Genomic DNA, 18725 nt, shown 5'->3' with positions numbered 1-18725 from the left:
ACAGCTGCCTCTGAGCCCATTTTCATTCCTCACTGGTTGGCAGGGAGTGGGGGGGAGGGGCGTGTGACAGTGCTGAGTGTGGGTCCTGGCTGACACCAGGTGCTGGGACTCAAGTTCTGTTGGGTTCAGAGGAAGCCCAGTGGGAAGGCAGCTGTGACAGCAGGCAGTGCTCCGGGCTCCCCGACCTGCCACCTGTGTCACCTGTGGCAACAAGCAGCAGTTAACTTGAGTATTTCACTGTGTTTTGTTGTTTTACAATGACTGGGAGGGAAAGAAACCCTAGGAGCTGACACGTGTGGTGGGAAGCACCAGGCGCTGGGTGTGGTGACCCTCCCAGGCCGCCCCTTCCACAGGCCTGGGGACTGCACAACGGGGGGGCCGGGGCCCAGAAGGCAGCGTCCACGCACATCCGCACGGTGAGGCACACGGCCAGGGATCACCTGGAACATCTAGCTGCCTGGACAAATCCTCACATTACCAAAATCTGATTAGGAGGCAAAAAGTGTGCCAGTTCCTTGAACCGACATTAGCATGAAGACGTGTTGCCTTGGTGCAGAGGTCTGCACAGGTCACAGAAATCGGCGAAGGGAGGCGCGCCTGGGGTGGGGGTGGGGGTGGGGGTGGGGTGGTGTGTGCGTGCGCGTGTGCGCGCGCGCGCTCGCTCCATGTCACGACTCTGGGTGGGAAACGGAGAGAGAGCTCTCCGGGGGACCCTGAAGCCTCCGGTTCCTTTGTCACTGGAAGGTGCTCTAGACTAGCACATTTAGAGTGAGAAAACCCATTTTCAGGACACTTTCCAAAGAAGTAGAAACTTACCATAACACAGCATAAATGAAATCGTTAAGTTACTGGCCCAGCCAGCCCGGGGGTCACTAGGCCTGTGCACGTGTCCTTAAGAGAGTGAGTGTCCTGGGGCCTTGGGGCCCGCGGACCGAGGCGTGTGTGCCCGCGTGCCCGCCCTTCTCCGTCCCGGCCCGCAGGTCCCTCAGCAGCTCTGTGGGAGGTCTCTGCTGACCACCTGTGCTGAACACGGGGGTTGGGCTGCCCGCCCTGGTTCCCTCCCCTGTAAAAGCGGCTGGCTTGGCGCTGCCTCTGCCCTGACGCCGTCCACCCTGTGCTCTGCAGTGCTCGAGTGCGGCCGCGGAGGCAGTAGCCGCAGGTGTGGTGGGCAAGGAGACCTCCTGTCAGGCTCCCTGGGCGTCCTGGCGCACTGGGCCCTCCGTGCTGGACCTCAGAAGACAAACGGGTATGGCGCGTCTTCACTGTCTTGTTCTGAAATTGAGCCGTGTGAGCTGTCCTGGCTATTCTAGCTCACACATTTACTGCACAGCCACGTGGAACATTTCAAGTGCAGTACTGGTGTCAGGACGATAGACCCCGGGGAGAGATGACCCGAACGGAGTGTTGGAGGGAAGTTCTCTGCACATCTGTCGGTGCCAGTGGGCTCTGGGCATGGGCAGCGTACAAAGTCCTTAGCTGATTCTGTGTGCAGCCCCGCTCGAGAGCTGTTCTAGGCAGCCTCGTAAGGTGTCCCTGGGGTAGAAGCTTGCAGGGTGGAGGTAGTGCTCCCCTCACGTACGGTCCCCAAAAACGTGAACTTGCCCCAGGAGGCCGCAGGCCTGTGAGCTGCAGGCTTCTGCCATCAGCTTGGTGAGGGAGCCCAGGCAGTTCCCACCCGTGGCCTGTGGTTCTTCTCTGCGTTCCAGGCAGCCATGATCGCTGCACCTGCCCAGGGGGAGGGCGCACCTGGTGGGCAGGAAGCAGCAGCCCCAATGGCCTGAGGGGCATGTGTGGTGTGAATGGAAGCTGTGCCAGTAGTGGGGGAACCTTCCTTCTCAGATTCTGAACGCCCCTCACATCTTGGTCACTGAAGAGCCCTTTCCAGCCAGCCTGTAAGTGCTGGTCTGGTCTCACCAGGGGAAACGCCGAGGCCTAGCCTCTCCCCAGAGGGGTAGGTGCCGAGGTGCCTTCTGTAAGGGGGCATCAGCCCCAGGGGTTCCTGGGCATTCTGGCTTCATCAAGCTGCCTCCTGCCCTAGGCGTATCAGACTGTGGAAATTGCCAGTTTGGGTCCCAGAGCAGAAGTGGGAGGGAAAACAAGTGCTTGTGTTGGCCGCGGGCTTCCGCCCGGCTGACCTCGGTCCCCTCTGCCCCCAGCCTCAGCCCTCTGCTGGTGGCGGCCTTCGGCGCGTGCTCCCTCACGAGGCAGTGCAGCCACCAGGCCTTCCAGAAGCACGGCCGCTCCACCACCACCACGGACATGGTCGCCGAGGTCGGGCCCGCGTTCAGCAGGCTCTTTGAAGCCTGAGCTCTGCAAAAAGAAGGCAGGCGGCAGGTGGGGAGCGCGCACCTGTCTGTGTCCTCGGCCCCGAGCAGCACCGGCTCCAGGGGGTTTGTGCCCCAGACGTAGCTTCACAGGGAGAATTTAGGAATGTGAAACATGATGATTTTTAGGCTTAGTTAATAGGTGGCTGATGTAAAATGACACTAAATGAAGTATTCCTGAACTTCGCATCCCAGCGATAACAAGAAAATGAACAGATGATCACATGAGACTGAGTCTGTCCCTTGCTCAGCTGACTGTGGGTGGAGGGGCTCCAGGCCCGCAGCGTCCTGCGACCTGCAAGCTCTTTCCTGATCATTCCACTGCACACGTCTGAGTCTCTGTAACCCATGCAGGCTCCCTGTACTGGATGCTCTTGCGAGTCCAGCAGTCAGTGTCTGATACGTGTGTGAATATGGGCCGTGCGGCTGTTAACTTGAGGTCCTAACGTGGTGGCATTCATCCCTTAGTTCACTTGTTTTTTAAACAGTGGTTAGGTCGAGACTGGCTGGGTGGACATACTGAGCCCTGGTGGCCTTGGTGGATATCCTTGCGCTGTGGGAATGGCAGAGCAGGAGGGGGCGGGGCACTCCTGCCACATCTGCGCACGTGGCCTGGCAGAGCTCGGGAGCTGCTGGTGCCCCCCACCGGTGCACTCTCTTGGCAGAAAGGCCATGTTCGATGTTTAGAGGGCTTTGGGTGGCTGGTCTGGTGGGAGATGGCACCCAGGAGGCCTCAGGGGACTGAATGGTGTCATCATGCCTGTGTGGAGAGCAGGGCAGGGGACCCCCTGGTCTGAAAGTGGTGTATTAGTTCCATTAAAGAAGCCAGCATCTCGGAAACCGAATGCTTTTGTTCCGTTGTGTGTACTGATGCTCGTTTGGGAGGGGGTGGTCTGTGGCCCGAGAGTGAATCATTTTCTGTTGTCATTTCTCTGTGGATTTGGTTCTCAACACGCATTTGAGTGTTGTTTATCCATTTAATGATGTTTGTCTTCAACATAGTTTTATCTTTTTCTTAAACAGCCAGCACCCTCCTGTCAACTTTCCTGAATGAGAATGTTAGATACCAGGGAGGTAAAAATGTAAAGGCGAGTCTAATGTTAGGTTTTTAATCAAAATTACGAAGTGATCTGACGAATAAGTTTGAAATGTAGCCTTTTTTTCTCATAGAAAATAAAACAGCATAGAATTAAGTTTATTTTCCATAGGGACTGTTTTTAGGGATTTTACTACCAAGTTTTTGCCATGAATATTACAGTCCCTTTGCTTCATGGGACGGAGTGTATCCCAGTGGGCAGGTCTAGCATTTTAAATGAACTTGGCAGTTTGTTCCTTACAGACCTGTGTGTAATGCTGGCTCCAGACACTTAGCCCGAAGACCCCAAGGTCCCAGGAAACTACAGCGTGGGAACCCCATCTGCGGGTCCGGCCTGCCCTTCCCACGTCTTCTGGGAACCCGGGACCCCCTTCACACTCACATCCTGGTCTCTGGCTCAGGGTTGGGTGGGTCTCCTGCTGTGTCGGGCCATCATGCTGGCCGGGGGCTGCACTTCAGCACTACGGGTATCCGTTCTGCACGTACAGTTCCCAGTTCAATTTATTTCACCGCTGACAACAGCCACAGAGGGGATCATCGCGACTTAGTGAGCAGGACTGCACGGTGAGCCTGTTGCTTCCCAGCCACGTGTCCTCAGCTCCCTGGTTTGTGATCTTCTGTCCCCGGAGTCATCAGGGCCCAGGTGGACGTGCTGCCCCTGTCCTGGGTGGGGAGGAAGGCCCTGGCTGAGCAGACTCACTCGGCTCAGGCAGTGAATGGGGAGGAGAGCCAGGGCTCTGCCAGGAGGCACTGCCACCCCATGAGGCTGCACTACAGACGCAGCTGCACACTCAGCAGCGGCCATGCCGACAGCTGCCTTTGCAGGCTGAAGGCTGGGGTTGGGGCCCCTTGGGGCCTGAGTGAGAACCTGGGTCTGCCATGCCCACCTCGGGCCTCCATGCCCCTCTGACTCCACCCTCCTACTCTGTCACAAGAGTGAGTTTGGCATAGAGCTTTGACTGCTGGTGTCTGCGCTGACTCACCCAGCGCCTCAGGTGACCGTCCTGTCACCCGGCCGCGGCGGCTCACCTTAATGCTGATGCCATGAGCAGCAAGGTCCTGGCGCAGGACATCACATGCCTCCAGCAGGGGCTGCCTCTCCAAGCGCTGCTGCTGCTGGGCCTCCCTGGTGGCCTCTCCTGTGGCCAGGGCAAACTGCCGGACCTTGACCCGGAACCGAACCAGCTCCTCCACCACACTGTGCAGAGTGGCTGAGCCACCGTCCCCTGAAACAGACTGCACCCAGGAGGGGTGGGTGACCGGTGAGGCCCTGGCTGATGGGGCCTAGAGAGTCCTGCGCCACGCCGAACCAGAACCTCTCTCCAGCTTAGGGGGTGTCCCTAGATCATGGCCCAGGGACAGCCAGGCATCTGGAGCCAGGCTACCACCCAGCAGGGAGACCCTTCTAGGTGCTAGACCACTGAGCTATCCTGGCAGGCCCTCCGAAGCAGTGCACAGCTGTGCCATGCCCAAGCCCCATGGCACCAGAACCCAGCTTTGGCCACACAGGAATTGGGAAGAGCACACTTGCCTGCAGCCCAGACCTTCTTCCCATGTTAACCTGTTTATGTAAAATGTTTTTTAAAATGTGTTTCAGCCCTTTCCTGTCCCTGTCCTGAATAGTCCTAAAGGTGTCGGGCACGGCAGAGCCCAGTAGGCCCCGTGGAGGAGGGGTCCAGCACGGGAGGAGGAGAAGGGCCCAGCCTGGGGTGTCGGAGCCCAAGTGTGTGTCCATGCAGAAGGCAGCCTGTTGCAGGGTGAGGTCGACTGGGCAGGGGTGGGAGGGTCGGAGCTCCAGCAAGTGAGGAGGGTGTCCGCACAGGAAGGACAGCGACAGTGGGAGGCTGGCTGCCGGGAGCCGCACCTCAGCGTCCCGGGGAAGGTGCTGGAGCCGCTTGTTGGAGTGTTGGCGGTACCCCTGGGTTTCAGTCTGCACAGTCCACACAGAAATAGACATGGTGCCTGTGTCCCTCCCAGCTCTGTCCACCGAGGGCCCAGAGCAGCGTGCCTGGATACGGTTCTCTGCTGAGAGCAGCCCGGCCCCTCGGAGAAGTGGCTGATTCCCAGCTTGGTGCAGAGACCGGACTGCTGGCTGCGCATGGGATGCTGAGGTGGACCCGTCACAGAGGCACGGCTGGGAGGACGGGGGGCCCAGGAGTCAGTGCTGGACAGAGGCCTTTCTGTAGGAGACACACCACGGGGCGTAGGCCGGTGGCTTACTCGGGCACCTCAGGAAAACGTTCTCTTACTGGACACCTGTCTGTGCATTTTGACCCTTTCAAGGTACACAACCCTGAGCGCGAGCAGAGGCGGACTGCTGCTGCTCTGCCCAGAGGCCCTGCCACTCCGCTCGGGGGACGAGGCACCAACTCCCGAGTGGGCCCATTTTATAAGGAACAAAGTGTATTTTAAGCTTGTGAATAAATCTAGCATTGTAATTACCCATTAAGTGAACATTTTAAAAGGGAAAAAAGTTATTGGACTAGCACGTAGATATAATCTCACAATTGAAGACCAGAAATGGGGTGTACCTGTGTGTCGCCCAGAGAAATTCCAATGCCAACGGTCTCAAAAAACTGTTCGATGTAGGACATGACAGAGCCAAACACAGCAGGACTCCTGGGACCACTGGGCTCCTGTGAGGAATAACCCCAAGAAGCCTCTTTAAAAGCAGAGGAAACTCAGTGAAAGAACAAAGACTCCATGGGCCATCTGCCTGTGGCTCTGCCACCAAATTAAGAAGTAAGGACACACACCCTGGTAGGGGACCCTGAGCTCAACCCTAGAGCTGCCCCTTGCTCACGGCCAGCACCTCAGTTCACCCTCTGCAGCATGCGGATGGGCTAGGGTCTGACGCTCGCGTCCCAATTCGCATGCTGAAACCTGGCCCCCATGTGGCGCTGGTCCAGGCAGGCCTCTGGGAGGCCACTGGGCCATCAGGGCGGTGCCTCGTCAGTGGGCCTGGTGCTGAGGCCCAGGGGAGGTCCAGGCTGGGTGGGCAGTCGGGGCCCTCCTGCCTCACGCCTTGGCAACACAGATTCCACAGCTCCTCCGAGCAGGGTGATTAAGGCCCCAGCACTAGGGCCCTCTGTGCCGACCTCCCAGGACCCCACACAGACAGCGATGGCCTAGTGTGCCACTCTGGGAGGCAGCTGTCTCCTCGGCAGGACCGGCAGTTGGGCCGTATGAGGGTGAAGCGGCCCCAGGAGCTCAACATTGGTCAGGAGAGGCCCGGAAGCCACCAGCTGTGGGAGAGGAAGTCCCCCCAGGGACTCGGCAAGGTAGCGTCTGTTCCTCCTGAGGGAGGCCAAACAACCCTGTCTGGCCGCATCCCTGGAGTTACCTGAGTGGCCGCCTTCAGCTGCCTGTTCCCGTGGTGAATGAGGCCCATGACAGCATCCACCGCCCGAGCTGTGTCGAAGTCGTCTGCCAAGGCAGCCTGCACGACCCGCCTGGTGTGGCTGAGCCTGGGAGGCCAGGAGACATGTCACGCCCTCCCCGGACGCAGCCCTGGGGGTGTCTCCAGGACACAGCGTGCTCCTGAGCATGGGCAGTGGGAAGCTGGTTCTCTAGGTAACTGTTCACTGGGTCAGGCCGTCTGGGAGTCGCCTGGCACCCCCGAGGGAGGGAGCGGGCAGACCGTGCTTGAACAGTGTACACGTGGGCGTGCCACAACAGTTAGGAATTCAGCAGTGAGAAACTTAAGAGTTGAAGTGAGAATGCTGTATCCCTAACTGCGCCATGCTCTGCAGACATGCTGTCACGGGAAGGCTTGGCGGAAGGACAGGATGGCGTGGCCCTTCCACTGCCCGTACAAGCAGACAGGACACCCTGTCCCAGGACGAGAGCTCAGGCCACCCTCTGTGGCCTGACAGGTGGTTGTGAGGAGCACCCCAAAAGCCTGGAACATCCAAATGTGGGCAACCTCTGACACCCACTGTCTGCCACGACTATGCTTCACCCCACTTCCCTAGGATTCCCCCTTTTCTGGGGAAGGACTGGGCTCTGGCCACCATTTCACTGGGTGGGGCCCTGGGGCCAGTTCTGGCCATCTGGGTCACTGCTTGTCCCTCCAGCTCTCATCCACCTGCCCAGCACCCTGGGTGGTACAGCAGAGGCTACTCTCCAGCCAGGGACGCAGATAATGAGAACAGAAGCTGTCTTCTACACTGGTGGGTGAGGCATGCCTCCAGTCACCCAAGACAAAAACAAGAGGGAGTGCCCACACACACAGCTGCCGTCCTGACGGCTGCCCAGCCTTGCGGCAGCTCCCGGCCACACGAGATGCGCTGCTCCGCATGTGGGCTTGTCCGCGGGCCCCACAGCTGTAAGCAGGAGGCTCCACAGCAGCCCTGCCTTCTCTACACGCCCTCCCTCCTCAGACTGAGTCCAGAGTTCTTTATTCCTTGTAGGAATTACTGGGGGAGGGGGACATGGCCCATAAGGCTCCAAGCATGTGCAACCCAAGTGCACCACCAGCGTCTGGCGGACACCAGTCTACTGCATGCCTTCCCCCTGGTGTGGACAGTGAGCTCCCTGGCTCCCCGACTTCACACCATCTCTGATGTTTTCCAGCGTTTTTTAGATGTAACAAAACAAGGATAAGCATGTTTAACCTTCAGTGAAACAACAGAACTGGAAACCCACCTCCCCATTTAAGGTCAGGTGTGGCGGAGCACACCCCTCCCCGCCCGCTGCTCTAGGGCAGGTGCCTCCCTGTTGCAGCCTCCCGCCTCCTGTAGCCACACAGCCAGACCCAGGCTGGGGCCACAGCAGGTGGGGCTTTGACTGGCTTGTTAACTGCTGGTGTGAGCTTGGGCTTGATCAGCAAGACATGTTCCCTCTCTCCTCTCAACCGTCCAGCCTGCCCAGTATCCACAAGTCCATAACTGCTTGGTGGTGCTGACGAAAATCTCTGTCCCTTACAAACACAGCAGGCACCCTCCACAGCCACCCTGAAGGCAGGGCCTCGTCTTTCACCCAAGGGACCTCAGATCCGCCAGGGGCCACAGAGCCTCAGGGGACCCCCTCTGACCAGCACTGTACATGTGAGCTCAGCCTCCAGAAGCACTTCCCCATCAGGCAGCCCTGTGGGGCACAGTGGGGACCCTGGGGCGGCACTTACCTCTCCCATAGCGCGGCCTCCCCGATGGGGCGGCACACCAGCTGCCCCTTCATGTAGGCTCGAGCGTCCTCAGCAAACGCGGCCACAGCCAGGAGGAGGTGCTTCGCCTCGAGCAGGGTGCCATCACTGTAGTCAATGGCTGCGGGGAGAGGCGCTTATGCGGGGCCCTGGCGGCTGCACCCAGCAGAGCCAGCCCTTCCCATCTGCCAAGGGCCAGACGGGAGGTACACACAGCTGCCCCCCAGCCCACCCCATGCAGACCCCCTGGGTCTGTCCTGACTGGGGTCCCACCACCTTGGAAAAAACATGGGAACCCTTCCCGCTGTCTTTTGGTCAGAGGTGCTCGTTCCCACTGACACAAGGACAGGTGGCTGGGAAGTGGGAGACCCGCCAGGTCCCTCCAGCACCTCCAAGGAGGTGGCCAACAGGCGCTAGGAGGACAGGCTCAACGTTCCAGGAGCAGGGCTGTCCTCGATGTGGGACGGGCCCATCTGGCCCCAGGCACCGCATCCAGGCCCCTTAGCAGGATCAGCCAGAATTCGGTGGGGTGCAAGGTCCTGGGGCTGCCATGCCTAACCACAGACTGGGGCTCAAAGCAACAATTTATTTTCTCTTCTGGAAGTGAAGACAAATCAAGGCAGAGCTGTGCTCTCTCCAGTGGCTCTCGTGAGGATCCTTCCTGGTCTCTGCCATCTCCTGGTGGCCCAGGTGTTCCCTGGCTCCTAGCTATGTCACCTGTCTGCCATCACTGTCACACGGTCATGCCCAGTATGAGCTGAGGAGCCCTGTCCCTCAAAGGCACTGCTCTTCCCACAGTGGTAGTTAGACGCCAGGGCCATGGTGCCACTACAGCCCTCAAAGCAAGCAGGCATTGCCCCATGCACCCAGAGCTCGCCTTCCTGGCTGGAGGAGCCGTCTGGCCCTGGACGCAGTGTGAGGCGATACCCAGAGCAGCGTGCAGGACTGTGCACAAGGGGCTGGGGCGGCCCCCTCCAGGGGCTTCAGTTCAGGCCCTGGGTGAGGACGGCCGTCCACCCAGACTGGTCGAGACCCCACAGAGAGGGAGAGGCAGGGGAGGACTGAGTGGAGGAGCCACGGCCTCCGTGGGAGAAGCTTCTACGACCCTCTGGCCAAGTGCTGGGGTCATGCTTCCTGACGGTGCATCCTTAGACTCTCAGAACCCAACACGTACGTCAAGAGAGCAAGCGCCTAGCAAGACTGGCCTGTGTCTGGGCACTCCCCAAACACGGCCAGGCTCCCGCCCGGGCCACACAGCCGCATCCACCCCCGAGGGCTGCACCCTCCGCTCACCTGACCTGTAGCTGCTGCGCATGCAGAAGAGCCGGAAGACATCAGGGGAACACGTCTTCAGGAAGTCCTAACGAGAGACGAAGGAGACGGCCGCGTAATCCTTCCCAAGCACTTGTGGCACCCCGAGATTACACTGTTCACTACGGTGTGTGAGCTGACTGCACATACCAAGAAATCAGGAATTTTATGAAAAGCTGTTTTTTTGTTTCCAAACCCACTTTTAGTGCTTTTCCCAGTTTCCCTGCTGGATTTTCCATATTCAGTCCCTGGGTCCATGAGAAGGGGGGGCAAGCGGAGGCAGCGGTTAGGCCTAGTCCCTGCCCCGTGCAGGCGCGGGGGACCCGCTGTGCAGTCAGCTCAGGGCTGCCACAACCCGGTTCCCTTCCCAGCGTGAAGGCACGACACAGCAGACAGGAAATGAGAGGCAGGGAAGAGGCGGGTCTGCGGCAGGAGGCAGAAGGCAAGTAGGGCCAGAGAGACCAGTCAAGTGCAGGAGCCAGGGGGAGCCCTCCCGGCCAAAGCTGGGGTGCTTTCAGCACAAGAACAGGCTGAACTGACAGTACACGAAGCAAGTCCAGGGCCTTAACTCCACAGCGGTACTGACGAGACAGAGACGGGAACCCTCTTTAGTGCAGACGGTCAACCGGTAAATGTAAAAGCAGCAATGAAAGGCCAACTTGACTTTGCAAGAAATACACATGCCACAAATGTGGTGCCCACCAAATAAAGCCAAACCCAGGTGGCAGGCTGTTGGGAGCAAGCCAGCCGTGGGGCACACCACCTCCAGCTTCATACAGGGCCACCCCGCTCTGCTGCCCTTTGCAGATGCTACACTGTACAAACTGGAGGCCCGCAGCAACCCTGCATCGGGCAAGTCTGTCGGCAACATTTTCCTGACAGCATTTGCTCACTGTGTGTCTGTGACGGAGTTTGGTGATCCTGTGTTTCCAGTGTTTTCCTCGTCAATGTATTTGTTATGGTGACTGGCCAGTGATTACGACTTGCTGACCGCTCCGATGAGGGTCAGCATATTTTAGCAATAAAATATTTTTTTTTAATTAAAGTATATACATTGTATTTTTAGACAATGCTATTGCACAGTTAATAACACAACAGTCTAGTGTAAACATCTTATATTTACTGAGAAACCAGAAAATTAATGACTTGTTCTGTCACGCCGTTCACTTTAACATGGTGGTCTGGAGCCAGACCCACGTACCTCTGAGATTCACCTGTCATCATGAAAAGGAGACAGAAGTCTCTGTGCCAGGGGAGATCTGATGCCCATTCCTTGACCATGTGGCCAAACTCAACCTCACTGGCAGACAGCCTGGCACTGCGGGCCTAGAGGGAGGCAGCGTGCGGCCCGCGGCCCACCACTGAAGCGCTCCTGCCAGAAAGGTGTGCGAGCCCGAGCCGGGTCAAGCCTTGAGACCGCGTCTCCGGCCGCAGGAACCTCGGGGGACGGAAGAGGAAGACGACTGACGCCGCACAGGGACGGACGGGCCCCGACTGGGGCTCAACAGACGCGGCCTTGCCTCTTCGGAAAAGTCGAGACCATAGGGAAGATAAAAGTAGGGACTGTTGCAGATTCGAAGCCTAAAAAGAACAATGGAGTCTTAACTCGGCCTTTAAAAAGAAGGAAATCCTGCCAGAGGTCACAGCATGGGCACCACCATGCTCGGTGGAAGGAGCCGGTCACAAGAGGACAGACAGCGTGTGACTCCACCTAGATGAGGCCCCAGGGTCAGCACCACGGGCACGGTGGCTGCAGGCGGCTGGGCCGGGGTGTGGGTAGTGGGGGGCTGTTCAGTGGGCATGGCTTCCATTTCCCAAGATGACCAACTGTAGGCCAGTCACACAGCAGTGTGATCGCAGTCAACACCACTGAACTGCACACAGAAATATTCGGACGGTAAAGTTTGTTTTTAACCACTATTAAAAATTAACAAAACAAACCAACCCCAGGACGACACAGCACACAACTCTAACACACGAACCTTGACTGGATCATGGTTTGAAATAAAGAACTAAAAAGACCATAGTGAGACAAATAGGGAGATTGTAATATGAACTAGAAAACTGATGATATTAAGAAATTACTGCTAACTTTTCAGGTGTTCATGCTATGTAGGAAAACATCCTTGCATTTTAGGAGTTGCGCACAGAACAGACAAGTGTCATGATGTGTGTGCCATGTTTTCTAATGGCTCAACGATAAAGCATGTGCCTGTTTGCACCCACAGATGCACATAAACACATTCACCAGTGCCCTGTAGGCAAAGTAGCAAATACAGCAAAATAACCTGGAATCTGTGTGCTGAGCATGTTAAGTGTCTCTTTTGACTCCTCGTGTATTAGAAAATTTGTGTAATACTGAATATTGCTATTTAAGAAGTGTTCATGAAGATGATTTCATGAGGGCACCCGCCTTTGGTTTACAGTATCCCCCTTGCCCACAGGGGCACACAGCAGCCTCCCCATCTGCGGGGAGGCGCTCCAGGACCCCAGGAGAAGCCAGAAGCTGGTACCGAACCGTCTTTGACAGTTTTTCCTGTATATTCACGCCTATGCTAAAGTTTGACTTAAGAACGGAGCAGAAGAGAGTAGCAATAAAAAAACAGCAGTTATAACAACGTCTGTAACGGAAGGTATATGGATGTGGTCTCTCTCTCAGAACGCCCGACTGGGCGGCATTGCTCTACTCTTGGGATGGTGGGAGGCGGTGAAGCGCCTGCAGGGGCAGGTGGACGGCAGGGACGCAGTGACCTTTGGGCCATGTGTCAGAAAGGGGATGGTCTGCTTCCCATCCGCAAGGTGATGCAGGCAACTCAACCTGGGGATAAGGGGGACAGTGGATGGAACGGCCAGATGCTGACCGCATGGGACAACTTTCAGCATTGGGTATACAGGCGAGATAGGTCTGATTACCTATCTTTGTCCATTTAATAGGCAATCAGATGAAATTCGGCTTTACAGGCCCAAAGAAAGACCAAACTAGTTAAGTGTTAGTTCTCTGTTTCTGTCCAGATGGACGTTCACAGTCTGGCCTTCACCCCACAGCACGGAAGTTTATCAGGCAGGTTAACATGCCAGCAAATGCGGAGCCGACTGCTGCACAGGCTTGCTGGGCAGGAGGCGAGTGGGGCAGGGTGGAAAAGGGGGGACCCAGCAAATGTGGTCCCAAAGCAAAGACTTCATGAAAAGAGAAGCACAGAGAAAGGTGCAAGTCCCCCAAGAAAGCCGGCATGGAGAGCAGAGCAGGGGCCACGGGAAGAGGAGAGGGTGTAGGACTGTCCCTGCTTGTGCAGAAGGAAGAGCCACCTGAGCCCAGGAGGGGGAGGAGCGAGTGGGGCCACAGGACACTGGTGATGGGGCTGGGGTCCCGGGGCCGTCCAGATGGGCCTGGCATGCTGGCAGCTGTGCAAGAGCACGAGGACCACAGTACCTTGATAGTAATGTAGTTTTTCAGTGATTTCGACATTTTTTCTTCTTTGCCTTTCACATGCAAATGCCCTGAAACAAAAACAAAATCATTCTTAGTTGGGTGGGAAGAAAGGGGAAGAAGGCTGGTGCTTCTCCGACAGAGGGCTGCGCCGGGGGTGGGGGCACTGCGGGCCAGGCTCAGCGCCAGACGGAGCACACACTGCACAAAATACCCTGTATATGCTGATCTGAGGTCCCACATTCGACCTTCCGGGAAGCTGGAGCCCAGGGCTGTGCCTGTTCCAGGGCGTCCAGCCCCTAACCCCATGGGGGTGGGTGCAAAGAAGCTCTGAGGACTCAGACAAGAACAGAGAGGGCAACCCGACCAGCACTGGTCACTCTCCTCTCTCCTGTCACTCGGAAGCTCCCCAGGAGGGTGAAATCTCTGCTCTACAGCCCGGGCACCAGGCATCGAGAGCTCACGGACGCCCAGACTGCCGATCAGACTGGAGGAGCTCGCAGGTCCTGGGAGGACTGCTTCCTAGTATCAGGGCCCTGGCTGTTCCACACCCTGTGCGTGCGACACACGAGGAGCACCAGACCCATGGCGGGAACCTCCAGGCACACCTCAATTCTTACCGGGCTGCATTTTTACGAGGTTTACTTCCAAAGAGAAATAAATCCTTGAATGTGCAGTTCTGTCATGTACAACAAACACAATTAAAACTTAAAAACTGACAGTATCTGGAAAATGAAACATGGCCGACTACTTAACTCTGTATCTTCCAACCACTTACTTCAAAAAAAGCAATGCATCTCCCATGTGTCGGGAAATAGCTGTTTCTCCAGTATGGGGCGAAATCGGAATGAGGTTCCTACTGTCTGACTAGATTGTAACCATCCTAACAAAACAGCAACGTGAACCCTTTACAATTCCCATGTTCAAAACAAACGAGACCTGCAGTTGTGTGCACACCAAGCACCCTGCTATAACTGACAGGTCAAAGAAGTATGTCAGTACCACTGGGTGCCACATTCCTGACTCTGCATCTCACGGGTGACAGCAGATGCCGCCTCATCCGGAGCACCGACCTCACGGTGTCTGCGGAGGCCTCGCGCTTTCCCTCCTGGACACTGCCACGGTGATGACTTGTTCCAGGGCCGAGATGAGGGCGGGCATACCTGCGTTCCTGGCACACACCCCTCCAGACCCAGAGATGCCCTCCGCGGAGGCTGTAGGCAGCTGCATCTTTCCCTGAGTCCACTCGCAGGCAGGCTATCTCAGGGAACTTTGGAGTGAAGTGTGGGTGCCTTACTGCACACATGGGGGCCACGAGTCACTTCTGAGAATGCCACCCCAGGGCACTGCCACCCCATCCCCTGGTGACCACCTGCTAAAGTGGAGCCACGGCTCTTCTATTCAGGGAGCCCGCCCAGCAAGTCACATCGTTGGCAGAAAAAAACTGGATTTGGGCCACTGTTGATTTCTATCCAGAGAAATAAGGGGGACCCCAGGTAACAGCTTGCTGCCATCGACTGGCTTTATTTCTGCCGTTTCTTTTCAGGCAGCTGTAAGGCATACAGAGTGAGGTGACCCCTCCTGGCTGGCCTGCGCCCCTCATGTGCAGGGCGCCCCAGAGGCCTTGGGGGACAGTGTGCAGCCTATTTGCCGCCAGGAAACCCCAGGGAGCCGTCACTGCAGATGCTAAGCAGCAGCTATCAGGGAACTGGAGCGCGTCTGCCTTCACTGTGCCCTCGTGGGAACCCTCATCTCAATTCAAGGGCTTAAAGAAACGGTACTTGTTCATTCACTGCTTTAGATGTTGATTATCTGCATCTCCCAACCCCATCACCACCGAACACCCCTTACCTTTCCACACCCCAAATATCTTCACTGTCTATTCCAAAAAGGCGGTAAAACCAGTTCATTGTGGCCCCACAACGTTTCCAAAATTTGGGCACGTGAGTCTCCCCACAATGAAAGCGAATTCCAAAATGGCTCTGCCCAGGATGCCCCCGTTTCCGTGTTTGCATCTGCTTCTGCAAACAGCTGGCAAGTGCTGACCAGATACAGTGTTCGGATAGTGAATGGAGGGCCAGATACACCTGGCTGACAGTATTACAACAATGACACGTTCATACTCAGTGCATCACGCTATTTGAAAAGCCTTTTAAAAAGTCCTGCTTATTTGAAAGAAACTTACACAGGACAGCACTGCAAAACAGTGTCCACATTCTGGTCAGCTCGTATTTGCGGTCCAAAAAGGAAAACTACTTTTCCCAGTCCAAGGAAGTTCACGTCCAAATGACTGAGTTCAAGAACAAGTTCTTTAAGAGATAACTTGGTTGCATGGCCTACTAGCTGACCTATGTTTCCAAATGTAGCTGTTCCAGAAATAAAGACAAAATTGACAAATAAAAATAGAACAACTTAATGTGCTGCCATTACTCACCAGAATGTAGAAAGTAATTTCCCCACTGCTGGCACTGGTGAAATGCCTCGCACTGTGCAATTTCATTTTCATGATGCGGGAAAGCCAGATCGATGCCCCCAGAGTGGATGTCCAGGCACCTGCCAAAGACCGAGCTGCGTGACAGAAGGAGCAGGGAACCCATTCAGATGCGTTTCTCCAGACACATCTCATATCTCATGTTTGACCCGCCAGCCTTTGTGCAATGACTAGAACAGATACCTCGATTTTATCAGTATCATGACAATTTTACTGATGCCACTGGAAAATGAAATACTTCATAACTGAAGACTTCAGAAAAGCCCTAATTCTTAGCTTTTCTTCCCAGAAAAGAGGAATTCTCTTTGTGCCAGATACAGCATCTGGTTTTGAAAATTCTAACAAAATGACCTTTTCTTACTTTAAAAAGGTAGAGGTTTAGTGGCTTTCCAACCATCAGAGACAGAATTACAAAATTAAGAGAACCCTTAATTTGGCTTTTGAAGACAACTATTTAGTGGTCACTAGAGTAAAAAGGTAACGGGACTCAAAGCAGCGTTTCAGTGTCAGCATTCTGCTGAACCGCTATGCACCACAGCCTGATAGGCCTCCCATCCTGCAAACCGTACCCCAGTACGCCTGGGGCTCCCCGACACAGGCGCTGGACAGATGCTAGCACCTGCACAGCTGTTGCCACAGCACCTGCAGAAACCGTGGGCACCAGTGTGAGCAGTCAGGCTGGTGGTGGCTGCTGAGGACATGAAATGCAAACACTGATGAAAAAGCAACAATCAGCATAGTGGAGACGCAGACTCTCATGAATTTTCTACAAATGGTCCAAAATGCATGTTTTTCAAGGTGCACAGCCTTGCTGAGGTCATCCAGCTGCAGGCTGACTCCTCTCCCACTGGTCTGGCCTCCCGAACTCAGAAAAACCATGGGTGCAGCCATCACGCCCGAGCCAGGTGGCGGCAGAGAGGCGCAGTATGACCGAGCAGGTGAGCCCTCACTGCACTTCCTTGGCGAGGGGTCTTAAGAGAATGTCTCTGAGTCCTGGAAGCTCAAATGCTGCGAAGGAGAGTCGGGGAGGGAGGGGAGGGCCCAGGGCTGGGGGAGCGCCGGGGGCCGCACTCGCGTCTGTGACGAGTGATTCACGCTCACTGCGACCTGCAGCCGGTATGACTGTGCAGGTTTAATAAAGCTGAACTGGGACCACATGTGCACTACACCGGCCTTTACAGTAAGAGAGCTGAGAAGGTATGGAAGTGTATTTTCATTATTTAGATTTCACCAAAAATAAAATGCTTAATGGTAACATTGCATTAGAAATTTACTAAATGTTTTTTCTACGTGCCTTAGAGAAATTACTTGAATCTACAAAGTAAGCACCTTTTTACACCCCAGTGAATATCCGACATTGCTGTTAAATAAGTATAAATACATGTGTTTGCGGCAAGACTTCAGGCTGGACTAAGTGGTTTGTTTTTTAATGAAAAGCTGGACCCCTGCATCATGCTAATAGGACAGCTGTCTTGCAGATCCATGGATATGTTTCTGTATGCGTCACATGGATGTCAGCCTGGGTGAGGACAACCAGTTAGACATGGTGGAAAAGTTAGACTCTCTCAAGGTGTCCCCTAGGATGAAAATGCGGACAGGCAGGTCGTGGAGGAACGGGGTGAGCTACACTGAAAACAGAACCTGTCTGGGTCAGTGCAGGGGAATACGCCACCGGAGATACCATCCCTCCAAATGCCCACGTCTGTGCCCAGCCAGGACCATCTGAGGGCGACTGGGTTGGCTGATCTAAGCTGTCTGGTGTAGCTAGTTAACTAGCAGTTTGGAATATTCACCTTAATCATACTTCATGTTTCTAATTTTTAAGATAGCTATTATAGTAATACCTGCCATGAACTGAAACCCATCAAATGTATCAAAATCCATAAGTTACTAATGATACTAAAAGGCCCTTACCTCACTTCCACCTGAGAAATAGATGCCCAAGGTTGTTCCCCGCAGGTTATCTATGAGCAAGATGCCAGGATAGCTGAGTGCGCATACAGGGAAGGGGCCACGTGTGCCAATGACGGGCACACAGTGAAAGGGTTTGTGGAGTCATGGGACGGCGAGGGAAAAAGCCAGCGCAGGAGAGCACACACAATGGGCCACTTCCTGTGCCCCGTGATGCACACACACACGCCACGCGCACGAGAGAAGGGGTACCTGGCCACCATCAGACCCACGGCAGGGCCGGAGCAACAGGCCCCAGAGACCCGTGAAGGTGGGGAGGGCCAGCAGAGATGCAGAGACTGGAAGACGTCACCACGCAGGAGCCAAGGCAAGAGCAGGGCCACCACGCCCTTGGGAGGCCGGGCGGTGGGCAGCAGCAGGTCTGGGCAGATGGGGAGGAGGACAGCAGGCAGAGGGGTGTGGCGCAGGGCTCAGAGAGGTACTGTGTGCCTGGAGCTGCCCAGGCCAGCAGCCACAGGGGCCTCTGGGGCGGGCCAGGGTGCAGGCAGAAGGCCCCGCCTGCTTGTGAGTGAGGGACCGCAGAACCGAGCCCACGGGGGGCTCCCAGCACAGGACTGCCAGCGCCCCGGCTGGAGGGCTGGGCATGTGCTCCTTCCGCCTCCTCTGTGGCCAGGCTGGCGACCACCCCAGTGTGCTGCGTCCACACGACTGGTAAGGACCCAGGGAACCTCACCTCGCGATGGTGGAGCACTCAACGTGCCAGCCGGGCCGTCCATCCCCCCAAGGACTGGTCCAAAACAGCTCCCGGGGCTTGGCTGCCTTCCACAGAGCGAAGTCGTTGGCGTGCCGCTTGTCAGAATCACCTGCAAGAGCAAATGCTCCGTCGGGGAGAAAGCCCGAGGTGGCCAGACCACCGCGGGGCGCCCCGGACGGTGGCAGGAGGCCCACCCCAAAGGTCCTCTTCCTTCTTCAAAGGAACCTGGCCCTTCACACTCAGACGGCTTCTTTCCCCACAGGACAGC

General features: G+C 56.1%; 2 protein-coding genes across 14 annotated transcripts in view; one reads left to right on the top strand and one right to left on the bottom strand.

The window, feature by feature from the left end:
* The window catches only part of NAXD (NAD(P)HX dehydratase), a 49874-nt gene that overhangs the window by 24942 nt on the left and 6207 nt on the right, over nucleotides 1-18725 (top strand). For 4 of the 8 annotated variants that reach the window (XM_037024819.2, XM_037024817.2, XM_037024818.2 and 1 more), the window contains 2 exons: nucleotides 1126-1246; nucleotides 2157-3169. In XM_037024819.2, the coding sequence (XP_036880714.2) occupies nucleotides 1126-1246; nucleotides 2157-2307 (272 nt within the window). In that variant the 3' untranslated portion in view covers nucleotides 2308-3169. Of the gene's footprint in view, nucleotides 1-1125; nucleotides 1247-2156; nucleotides 3170-18725 lie in introns of those variants that run through there. The other 4 variants (XM_073212356.1, XM_073212359.1, XM_073212357.1 and 1 more) reach the window with 1 other exon arrangement.
* CARS2 (cysteinyl-tRNA synthetase 2, mitochondrial) overlaps nucleotides 3420-18725 on the bottom strand; it is a 30763-nt gene continuing 15457 nt past the window's right edge. For 3 of the 6 annotated variants that reach the window (XM_037024824.2, XM_073212355.1, XM_073212354.1), the window contains 9 exons: nucleotides 18437-18566; nucleotides 15736-15869; nucleotides 13305-13372; nucleotides 9857-9923; nucleotides 8546-8684; nucleotides 6764-6887; nucleotides 5952-6056; nucleotides 4450-4656; nucleotides 3420-4078 (listed from right to left, as the gene is read on the bottom strand). In XM_037024824.2, coding sequence (XP_036880719.2) covers nucleotides 3965-4078; nucleotides 4450-4656; nucleotides 5952-6056; nucleotides 6764-6887; nucleotides 8546-8684; nucleotides 9857-9923; nucleotides 13305-13372; nucleotides 15736-15869; nucleotides 18437-18566 — 1088 coding nt within the window. In that variant the 3' untranslated portion in view covers nucleotides 3420-3964. Of the gene's footprint in view, nucleotides 4084-4449; nucleotides 4657-5284; nucleotides 5601-5951; nucleotides 6057-6763; nucleotides 6888-8545; nucleotides 8685-9856; nucleotides 9924-13304; nucleotides 13373-15735; nucleotides 15870-18436; nucleotides 18567-18725 lie in introns of those variants that run through there. The other 3 variants (XM_017664961.3, XM_073212353.1, XR_005063068.2) reach the window with 3 other exon arrangements.

Source organism: Manis javanica, chromosome 9, assembly GCF_040802235.1.
Source record: "Manis javanica isolate MJ-LG chromosome 9, MJ_LKY, whole genome shotgun sequence".
NCBI lineage: Eukaryota > Metazoa > Chordata > Mammalia > Pholidota > Manidae > Manis > Manis javanica.
Note: the sequence above shows the minus strand (reverse complement) of the source record. Positions and strands in the feature narration are given on the sequence as shown.